The sequence below is a fragment of the Amblyomma americanum genome, chromosome 3 (genome assembly GCF_052857255.1).
Source record: "Amblyomma americanum isolate KBUSLIRL-KWMA chromosome 3, ASM5285725v1, whole genome shotgun sequence".
In the NCBI taxonomy this organism is placed as follows: domain Eukaryota; kingdom Metazoa; phylum Arthropoda; class Arachnida; order Ixodida; family Ixodidae; genus Amblyomma; species Amblyomma americanum.
The window spans coordinates 71,658,880-71,669,876 of record NC_135499.1 but is presented as its reverse complement, the minus strand read 5'-3'; the positions used below and the strand labels follow the sequence as shown (position 1 = coordinate 71,669,876).

The 10,997-nt window shown below is 53.9% G+C and overlaps 1 protein-coding gene and 1 pseudogene across 1 annotated transcript; both read left to right on the top strand.

Annotated features, from left to right (window-relative positions):
- The first annotated feature begins 2,636 nt into the window (after positions 1-2,636).
- LOC144126351 (uncharacterized) lies at positions 2,637-4,470 on the top strand (annotated as a pseudogene).
- Positions 4,471-6,443: 1,973 nt separating this feature from the next.
- LOC144123052 (uncharacterized) lies at positions 6,444-8,009 on the top strand. Its single transcript, XM_077655965.1, has one exon. It carries the CDS (start codon positions 6,501-6,503, stop codon positions 8,007-8,009), a length of 1,509 nt encoding a protein of 502 aa, XP_077512091.1. The 5' UTR covers positions 6,444-6,500.
- The last annotated feature ends 2,988 nt before the right edge of the window (positions 8,010-10,997 follow it).

Genomic DNA, 10,997 nt, shown 5'->3' with positions numbered 1-10,997 from the left:
CATTTCTGTTTAATGTGGCCATGTCTGTGGTGCCGTCCTCCCTCTCCACGAGCGGCCGACACCAGGTGTACGCGTCCATATATGCAGACAACAAAACTCTGTGGTTCCAGGCACCACCGGGCGAGGCGTTCCGCGTGCGGGGGTGCCTTCAGGGAGCCCTGACCGCAATCGATGCCAGCCTGCGCGGCCTTGGTTTGTCGCTGAGCGCGGACAAATCGGTGGCCATGGCTTGTGTTTCGCGCTCGCGCGTGTACCTGACGCCAGTGTCACTGGACGGGACTCCGATTCCTTGGCGTAAATCGGTGCGGTATCTTGGCCTTGACATCGACTGGCGCCTTTCCTTCCGCCCCGCGGCGACTAAGGCCTGTCTGCAGATGAAGAGGATCACCGCCGCCGTGCACAAGCTCACCGCTCGAGGCCAGGGCATCTCCCAGCAAGGCGTGCTGAGGCTATACAATGCTGCAGCTATAAGGGCGGTGCTATATGCGCTGCCGCTCATCACGGTGCGTAAGCCGTGCTGGAAGAAACTGGATCTCCGGCACCGCAAGTCCCTGCCTGTGTGCCTAGGCCTGCCCAATAACTCGCAGTGCGAAACAACGTTGGCCGAGGCAGGAGCGTGGCCACTGGAGCTTCAAACAGCGCGCAGGGCACTGAATCACATCGACCGGCTTCACCGCGCACTGGACGGCGGCTCGCTGTTGCAGCGTATGCGCTCGCACCTGCGCTCACGAATGGGCGCGGTGCTGATTGAGTATGAGCAATTGACTCAATGCCCACCTCCCTACGCCTCCTACTCGCCCTGGCCTGCTGCCTCGGAGGTACAGCGAGACATCTTCGGCATTGCGGGAAAGCGGAGCACACCCCTCTGTGCTGTGGAGCAGCTGGCCAGAGCCATCATACACGAGGAGCTCCAGGACCATCTCCTTGTTTACACCGACGGCTCAGTGGCCTGCGACAGCTGCTCCCTTGCAGCGGCGGCTACCATCCCCGCCCTGCGACTCACAGCCAGCAAAGCGCAACCTTCCTGGGCTCCTCCACCACGGCGGAGTTGATGGGAATCCGGCTCGGGCTGGACCTGCTGCTCACCCTCGGCCCTCCGCCGCCCAGGGGTGCTCTGCTGTGCGACTGCCGCGCCGCCCTCAGCCGCTTAATTGCAATCTAATGGCCGCGGTTCCCCAGTGGTGCGGGAAATTTGCTCGCGCATCGAGCGCCTCGCGCACTGAGGATGTGCCGTGCGTGCACTGAGGGTGCCCGGTCACTGCGGTATCGCCGGCAACGAAGAAGCTGACGACCTCGCGACCGCTGCACGTCAACCACCTGCCAGTGATCTGCCCCTTGCGCTGCAGGACGTGCGTGCGGCCATCCACGACCATCTCCGAAAGCAGCACTCCGACCCACGCATCGCAGGAGCTGAGCGCATCGACAGTATCACCGGCTGTCGCGCACTTACACGGTCACAACGTGTTATGGTCCTCCGCGCGCGCATTGGATGCGTGTGGCCCGGGGAACGACGGGACCGTCACGGAATCACGACGAGTGATATGTGTGAGCGATGCGGTGCAGTGGAAACACTAGAACACCTGCTCCTTCACTGTACCGCGTTCGCCGATGCTCGTCGCAATATGCTTGCCGCCTATAGGGCGCAGGGCGTACTACATCGAACATTATATTATGCACTGCCCAGAGTACAACGCGGAAAGGTATGTGATGTTCGCTTCCTTCAAGAAGACAGGAACCCGTCACAGTACAGTTCAGGACATTGTCTACCCTAGTGGAAGGCAGACATGCAGAAGGGAGGCTGTACGCCTTCTTTTAACATTTCTGCAGGACACGGATCTTGTTTCTAAGTGGTGACAGCAAGAACGGACTATGGGCAACTGTTATTGAATGTGTGCGTAGATGGCATTTTCCGTAGTGGACTACGTTATACTGTGAGTGAATGTGTATATGGATTGTTGCACCACAATGGCCTACGTTCTACAGTGAGTGAATATGTGCATAGATGGTGACTTCTGGAGTGGGCTGTGAAGTGGACTGTGTGGATTGATTGTGTGCATAGATGGTGACTGTGGGAGAGAATGTGTGCTATCACAAGAGACTGTGCGCAAAGCGGGGTAGATGCGACAGGCTGACATTGTTAATATAGAAGGGACGCTACGGTGGAGCAATTGCCCGCAGATAAAGCAAGGCTATAACCCCACCTGTAGCATTTAACACCTCAATTCAACTCACCTCACTCCATCAAGACGCTAATGTGGCCGCAGGGCAGTGCGCGCACAAGTTAGCGAACTTTGGCTAGCCTCTGTGCATTCCTCGAACACACGGTACTGACGTCCCGTCCGTTCTCCGTGAGGTAGTTACAAGCAGTGACCACACGCTCCGCGAGTTCTAGGGGTCTCCTCTGGCTTGACCTGACCTAGCGGTCGCATACCGCGTCGGCTCCGTGACAGATCGCATTCAATGGCGATACACCAACTTTTCCCCCTGCAAGCTTGGTATCATCGTCTCCAGGAACCTCAGCGGCACCCGTCTACACCACGTTTGTTTAGGTGCGGCCGATTTTTGACCACTTTTCGGTCATTTGAAGCTTTCGTCACGCCGCGGTGGTGCTAAGCATAACGGCGCTGGGGCCTGCGATGGCCCCGGTCGGGGATCCCTCGGCTCTGGCGGCTCCAAATCAAGTCACCGGATACGACCCGCAGTCCTTGCAGATCGTAACAATGGATACCCATCAATCCGAGGATACGACTCAAGGCGAGGATCCTCTACCAACCGAGGACGATTACCTCCAAGATATGGTCCGCGTCTGGCGCGGAATGAAGAACGTGGCGGCGGCATCGAGGGACGCTGGTGCTGGTGCCACCCAGCAACAGGCGCCGGCTATCTCTGCGCATACGCAGGGCGGGAGTGCGCTGAACGTAGCCTCGAAGAGCTCCAAACAACTCCGGTGGCGGCCGCAGGACACGCCGCGCATTGAAAAAGATGACATCGTCGTGGTCCTGAAACCAAGAAACACGGTCGACCTCAAGGCAACTTTTGGTCCTGGACGAGCCGGCACTGCAGTCCGCAGCATCCTCGGGGACGACGCAAATGCTGGACTTGAGGTGTGGCCCGTTTGGGACCAAAACGTCCTTGTATGTGCACTGAAATCTGTCGACGCCGCGGAGAAGCTACTCCGAGATATTGTGCTGCCGGTAGGGGAACGCGAGCTACCGTTCCGGGGACACCCTAAACTCTCCGGTGCGTTCTGTCGAGGCGTCGTGACTGTTTCGCCAGACGAAACGTCTGAAAGCGTTAAACGAACTCAGTGCGGAACAAAATGTGGTGTCTGTGCGCAAGCTAGGGGGAACCCCGGTTGCAGTGATCACCTTCGCGGGGACCAAGGTGCCACGGACGGTGTTGTACAGCTACGAACGGCTCTCTGTTCGCCTGTACAAGAAAACAGAGCCAGCATGCCACCGCTGTGGCACAGTGGGCCATCGCGCCGATGCGTGCCCGCGACCGCAGCCGGGCCGCTGCAAACGCTGCGGAGTCCAGGTTCCCGATGCCACTCCTGACGGCCCCGCAGAACATGACTGTGTTCCGAGCTGCCTCATCTGCGGAGGCGGCCACCCTACCGGAGCTCCTGGCTGTGCCGGGTGGTTCCGGAAAGCCATCAAATCGAGCTCCCCATCCGGCTCCAAACCGAAGACAAAGACGGGGCCCAAGCAGGCTCCTCCGCCCAAGGCCAAGAAAGCGCCAGCCGATCAGGAAACCAAGGCCAAACCCGGCACATCGAAACCTGTCAAGTCCGCGACCCAGGCGGTGCCCCCGGTCCTCAAAGCCAGAGACTTCCCGCCCTTGGCACCCGTCCAACCACAGGTGAGCAGTTGGAGTAGGGCAGTCTCCGGGCCCCCTACCCGTCCCTCCCCTACCGAAACCGCCCTACAGCAGCAGGTAGAGGAGCTCAGGCGCCAGAACCAAATTCTAGCGCGCAAAATTCAAGAATTAGAGGCCAAACATGCCGGGTCATCCGAACCAATGCAAGAAGCTGAGCCAGATGACGAGGATGACGGATAATCCGTAACATCTTGCCTCACTAGCGTCTCGAGGCAGTGCGGGGACACGGTAGTTGGATCTGCTGGTCGCGTCGCCGGCCTAGAGGCACTGCAGCGCTAAACCGAGCAACTGGAGGAGCAAGTGGCGGCCCTCCCGAATCAGATCATGTCAGCAGTCCGCGAGTCCTTCCAGGACATGTTCAAGGCAGCTTTAACGCAAGCACTTCCCGACCTTATGGCCCAGGTCACTGACTCGGTCCTTAAAGCCGTGCAGCCCTGGGTCAGCACCCAAATTAAGAACGCCACTAGCAGCGAATCCCCTCACCTCAAATGTCAGACAGCCTCTCGCCAGGCAGCGGAGGAACATGGTTCAGGCTCTGCAGCTGGTGGGTCGGTGCGGCCAATCGCTGGGGTTGCGCTGGCCCGTAAATAAATAGAACAAAATGGCTATCAGATCTAATAAGAATGATAAAATCCTTGAAAAATTCCAGATCATCCAATAGAACTGCAGGGGTTTCAGAGCTTGGAAAAAACGGTCACACCTCCACCTCTACCTGCAGTCCTTAGGAGGCATACCGGCACTCATTGCCCTGCAGGAGCCCGGCATAGACGCTATATTATCAGGCTACAGCACCTTTCACGGGGGCGCCTCTACGTGCATCTTGGTGAATAAAGCTTACACCGTGGTTCAGGTCGACTTAGACTTGAGTGCCGAGCAGGAATATACAATGGTCCGGGTACTGCCTCTCAGACGCCGCGACCCGTCAATACATATCCTCAACATATACTGCCCTCCGCATAAGCCGCGCGTAGCTTTTAATGAAATCTTCCTTCGCGCGATAAAAATGGCAGCCAAAGAGCCTCTAGTGATCGTTGGAGACTTCAATGCACCCAGCCTTCATTGGGGCTACCACTTCGAACAGGCAAGAGGATGTAAGCTGGCGGAGCTCATCTCCACCCTCAGCCTCACGTTGCTCACGGACCTGGTGTATCCCACCCGAGTGGGGAATTCGGTAACCCGCGACACGTGTCCCGACCTTTCTCTCGTTAAAAATGCTAGAGCGGCTGCTTGGCAGGACTTGGGAGATTCTCTAGGCAGCGATCACCTCCTTCTCCGGATTACACTCATGGCGAAGGCAGCGCGCAAAAAATGGGGTCAGGCCAAGCTGACCGATTGGCACAAATTCCGAAATCATGCTATCCCTCCCGTACTATTTTCCGGCGGCTACGCGGAGTGGGCTAACCACATATGCAACATTCAGAAACAACACGTCACAACCCTACAAACCATCGAAGAGATCCCCGCAGTAGACACCCACCTCCTGCATTTGTGGGAGGCGCGCCGGAGCTTAACTAAACGGTGGAAAAAGCAGAAAACTAATCGCAAATTACGCGACCGCATAGCCGAACTCACAGAGCAGGCTGCAGCGTATGCTGCCGAACTCTCAGATGCAAATTGGATAGCACGCTGCGACGCCGCAGCTCATCAGATGAGCTCGAAGGGGACGTGGCGTCTCTTTCGCAGTCTAATCGACCCCTCCCAAACGAGAGGGGAGACGCAAAAGCAGTTCCGGCGGGCTCTGCAAGGGTATCAAGGTACGACGGCGCAACTTGCGGACACTCTGTGCGACAGATATCTCTGTCGTACGGAGGACCCGCCTGGGCCTGAGTACATGTACTCTGGCAGGCCTAATGAAACACTTCATGCCCCTTTTGAGTTGCGTGGCCTTAAGGCAGCCTTAGCAAAAATGCGCCGGGGTACGGCTCCGGGACGGGATCACATAACAGTGAACCTGTTGGCGAACCTACCGGACCCAGCCTACCTCCATTTATTAGAATACATCAACCAGATCTGGGACGGGCGTCCACTCCCTCCCGAGTGGAAAACGTAACTTGTGAAGTTTATCCCTAAAACAGGTAAGGCCGTGATTACGGACAACCTAAGGCCCATATCACTGACCTCATGTGCGGGCAAGCTTATGGAGACGATGGTTCGGGATCGCCTCTCTCCATACCTGGAGAGTAAGGGAGTCTTTGCAGTCGCCCTGTTCGGGTTTCGCCCCTACATGTCTGCACAGGATGTCCTTCTCCAGCTGCACAGGGATGTAATACGACCCACAACTATGCAACACAATGACAAAGCCATCCTCGGCCTTGACCTGAAAGGGGCTTTCGACAATGTTAAACACGGAAGCCACCTGGCCAACTTGAGTTCTACCGATTGTGGGGCTAGGGCCTACGCGTATGTACGAGATTTCTTGACTAATCGCCAGGCCTTCCTTCGGATTGAGGGCGAGGAATACGGCCCTTACATGATGGGAACACGGGGTACCCCTCAGGGAGCGGTGTTATAACATAGCTATGATGCGCCTCCCAAGCCAACTGGCCCGGGTGGAAGGCATTCAACACGAATTATATGCAGATGACATTACAATTTGGACCACTGAGGGGAGCCTTGGGGACATGGAGGCCCACCTTCAGCAGGCCGCTTCCATAGTCGATGCGTATGCTATGTACTGTGGGCTCCAATGTGCTCCAGCGAAATCAGAGCTTCTGCATGTCAGAGCGAACCCAAAGGATAGGACAGCAATTCACATCTCTCTGTCAGGAGGTCCTATTAGAGAGGTGGAGAAGCTCCGTACTCTGGGCCTTTTCATTCACCACAGACTGAGACCGGACTCCACCATTGTGAAACTCAAGAGTGTAGGCGAACAGGTAGGGCGTATGATCCGCCGCGTTTCCAACAAGCGGGGCGGTCTGCGGTGCAGGGACGCGCTTCGGCTCGTCCATGCCTTCGCGACTAGCCGGATCCTCTACGCCGTGCCATATCTTCGCAGTACTAAGCAAGACGAGGCGCGAATAGACGCCATCATCCGCAAGGCAACTAAGCGAGCCCTGGATCTCCCGGTGGCTACCTCTAATGCCAAACTGAAGGCTTTGGGGGTGCTAAACTCCTACCAGGAGCTGCGGGAGGCCCACCTCGTGAACCAATACACTCGGCTCATGCAGACGGCCCCTGGGCGCCGCCTGCTAAACCGCTTACACATCCAACACGACTGCACTCCAGAGGAGACGGAGCGTATCCCGGTACTGTGGCGCCATATACTCTGGGTCTCCCCGCTACCCCGTAACATGGACACCGACATGCACGAAAACAGACGACAAGCGCGGGCTCGGGCTCTTGAGAGACAACACGGCTCCCGACCCGGTGTATATTATGTAGACGTAGCAGGGCCGTCGCCCACGGGATTTTACACGGCCGCTGTTGTTCACCATTTAATGCACGTCGATGGACTCTCTTTTCGAGCCCCGAATTCAATGCGAGAAGAGGAAGTAGCGATAGCGCTTGCTGCCGCCCACGCCAATTCGAGAATCATCATTACGGACTCCCGAAAAGCATGTGATCATTACTTGGCTGTGGAGATCTCCCCCTTAGCTGCTTGCATTCTAAGATGGTCTGCCACTGATCCAACACCGAAAAGAATCATTTGGGCTCCTGGCCATCAGGGCGTACGAGGTAATAAGGCCGCTGACGCGGCTGCCCGAGCGCTTAGTTACCGGGCTCCTCATCCCAGCTCTTCTGGCTCGGAGACTAACCAGCCGCTGCTGCGATTCAGGGAAATAATAACGCATTATAGCGACAACCACCGCCTTTTCCCGGCCCCTGCCAAGGGGCTGAGTAAGACGGAGGAGCGAACTTTAAGGCGCCTGCAGACAGGTACTCTGCTCTGTCCTGCAATCTTAAAGCATCACGATCCTAACATGGATGGGCGATGCCCGCACTGTTGGGAGACGTGTGATATCTTTCACATGGTGTGGGCATGTACTCAAAATCCCCACCTCCCCCCTTCCCCTACCCCTTCCAGAGAGGCAAGGGAGACTGCCCTCCTCAACTGCTCCTCGCTTGAGTCCCAAAGGGCTCTGGTGAAACGGGCGAGAGACGGTGCATTGTCATGCGATGTCCCGGAGTAAGGGACGCCGTCCATGTAGCGGGGCCACTCTGTGGCTCCCAAACTCTATTGCAGCAATTAAAGGTTTTCACCACCACCACCCGCGAGTTCTACATTGAACGATTAATAACTGGACGCCCGACTCCAGTTGTAGCCAACACAATGTTGTGCGCTTCTTTTAATTCTTCTAAAATGAACTAATCACGCGCACAACTGGACACATTTCTTATTTTGTAAAAAAGTTTTATATACTACATCTTCTATCCTCTCCTCCTGTCCCCTCACCTCTTTCATTTAATTTCTCTCTTCTGCCCGCTCCCCTTTATTTACGCTGCCCCAACTCAGGTGCTTCAGTATCGATGGCAGATGCCGAGACTAGCAAAAATATTTTCCTTCTTTTTTACTAATATTTTAATAAAAAACCACTACTACCACCACCACAGCTCAGTAATATCGAGCATTGTGCCTAAAGCGTTGGCGCACATAGAGTACTACTTTGCGCACCTTCTGGCCGACCTGACCACCCACAAGTGGCTTAATCTGCAATCCCTTGAGCTCTTCTCCCAGGTAAGTACGGCATGGTAGCGGAAATATGGCAATTGTCGCGCAAAATTTTGACTGTATATGAAATGAATGAATTCAGTTTGATAAAAAGGTTACAATGCAAAGCGGACTAACGCGACACGTCTGAGCGGACATTTTAGAATGATTTTTTTTTGCTGTCGAATAAAGCGCGCGAGCTTTCGTGCTTTCTATTAGAGCGCAGCGCATTCAGCCGGTGTTCTCCGATGAGTGTGGCGTGTCGCCGGCCATTACTTTGAAGCATGCTACTCGTGTCCACACAAGCACTCCTGTGTTAGGGTATGTCTACCCTTCCTCGGCAGCTGCCTTTATACTCTGGGCAAGCGCACTTGTGCGGACGCGAAGTGTCGTGAAGCGGGTTAAAATACGTTATGTAATACCTCGGCATATGTGGGACCCCACCTCATCAACAGCTCAGCAGAGACGCACCTATGAAATTACCAATGTAGATGATAGCCTCCAAGAAAGCATGTGCTTGTATGAAACCTCCTGAGAGCAGCGTAACAAGATGCTGATTGCTTAAGCAATATGCTAGAGTAAAGTTAACAAGGTGTACCACGGGTTGCGCTGCAAGGTTATTTTATTGTGATCACTTCAAGGTTGCTTTTAGCTAGCGTTGCTTGCAGCCACCCCAATTTCTCCTTCCCAGGCCATGCATGGAAAAGGTGCTCCTTTGCATAACTTCTGGGCTTTCATCGATTGTAGAGCACGCCAGATTTGTAGACCATCGGTGGGGCAGCAGAATTAATTTTCCGGGCACAAGCGGCACCATGTGGATAAATACCAGGCTGTGATGTGTGCCAACGGCGAAGTCTGCCAGCTTAGTGGGCCCTTCAAAGGGCGGCGGCACAACGCAGGTAAGTCTGCTCATCCATGTTTTAATTACAGAACCTAGCCCTAGTTTATTTCCATATTCAGTGGTTCGTTTGCACAGGTAAACTCTAATATATGCTTGTTCATGCTCATAACAACAAATACATGGAAGAAAAATTGACGAGCGATTAAGCACTACTGAAATCCAGAAAACTAGTGTAATGTGTTAATAACACATTGTCACGACAAGAAATAGGAGAGGCCATCCGTAAAACATAAAACTACAATATTTAATATTTTAGAGAGAGGAGCCTTTCTTTACGAAAGCAGAAATTGTTGGCCCATTGTGAATATTCCCAATAGTATATAACATCATAGAAACTTGGCCCTGACACTGACAACCTTTTCCAAGGGCATATATTCTTTTGCTAAAAAGTATAGTGTCATCGTAGCAAAGAAAATGATGGCAGCCCTTATGGCCTTTTAAAGGGCCTCTGACCACCCTCGTAAGAAATATTTCGCTGGTTTAGGTCAGGTTTAGGGGGTTTAACATCCCAAAACAACTCGGGCCACCAGGGACGCCGTAGTGAAGGGCTCAAGAAATTTCGACCACCAGGGGTTCTTTAATGTGCACAGACATCGTGCAGTACACTGGCGTCTATAATTTTGTCTCTACTGAAATTCGACCGCCGCAGCCGGGATCGAATCTGCACCTTTCGGTTCAGCAGCCGAGCACGGTAACCACTGAGCCACCGCGGCAGCTGAATATACTTTATTTTTTACTCTGGTGACTGCGAGGCACCACCCACGGAACATGCGGCTGGAAACATTTTTTTCAAATTCGAGAAGATTAATTCTTAGCGTAGTTAGAGTCGCTGCAATCAACCAGGTTTGCGGTGCTCCTCTCCTTCCGTTCCCTCTTGGAGATTTTTCACTCTCCCACTGGCCATCTAGCCTCTGCAAGCGAAATCCGCTTCCTCCTCCACGTATCTTCTTTCTCATAACTCTCCTCTCTCCTCCTTTATTTTTGGATTTTCCCTTTCTCCGAGCAGTGAAGGTTAAACTTGTGCAGCTAACTACCCCGTATTACACCTTATTGTGTTATAGTTGTGATGTACAAGGCGTGGGCAGGGCTTGCTTGAAAGTTCGGGTCCCGTCCCCTTGTTGGGCTCTATGGTGACTGGTGCTGTAGCTGAAAAAAAAAGAACATTCTTCCACGCCTTCTGATGTTCATGTGCTTTCCTAGCTGTCTTGCAGAATTGGACCGCCTTTTCTAACCTTAACTCCTCTTCATGTAGCAGCCTTTCTCGAAGCTTTTTTGAGAGATTCTAATGACAATTTGATCTTTGGATCATCGAATCCGCAATGCAGCTGAAGTTGGAAGTTTAGAATTTGAGCTCCAGGCGCAAAAAAAATTGTAGCGCAAAGCAGTGTGCTGCACTGGAGAAGTGCGAAGGAATTTGCCTTTCAATGTCAGCAACTTTTTTTTGGGAGTCATCGATGTCTGACATCAGTAACATCCCCAACACACTTTACTGTAGTTCACACCACAACGTGATCACTTCGTGCCCCTCTAACATGCTTGAGCAAACGACCTTTTGTGGTGTATGTGTTG

Excerpts from the sequence above, each read along its gene's own strand:
- LOC144123052 (XM_077655965.1), top strand. The coding sequence starts at position 6,501 with ATGGAGGCCCACCTTCAGCAGGCCGCTTCCATAGTCGATGCGTATGCT.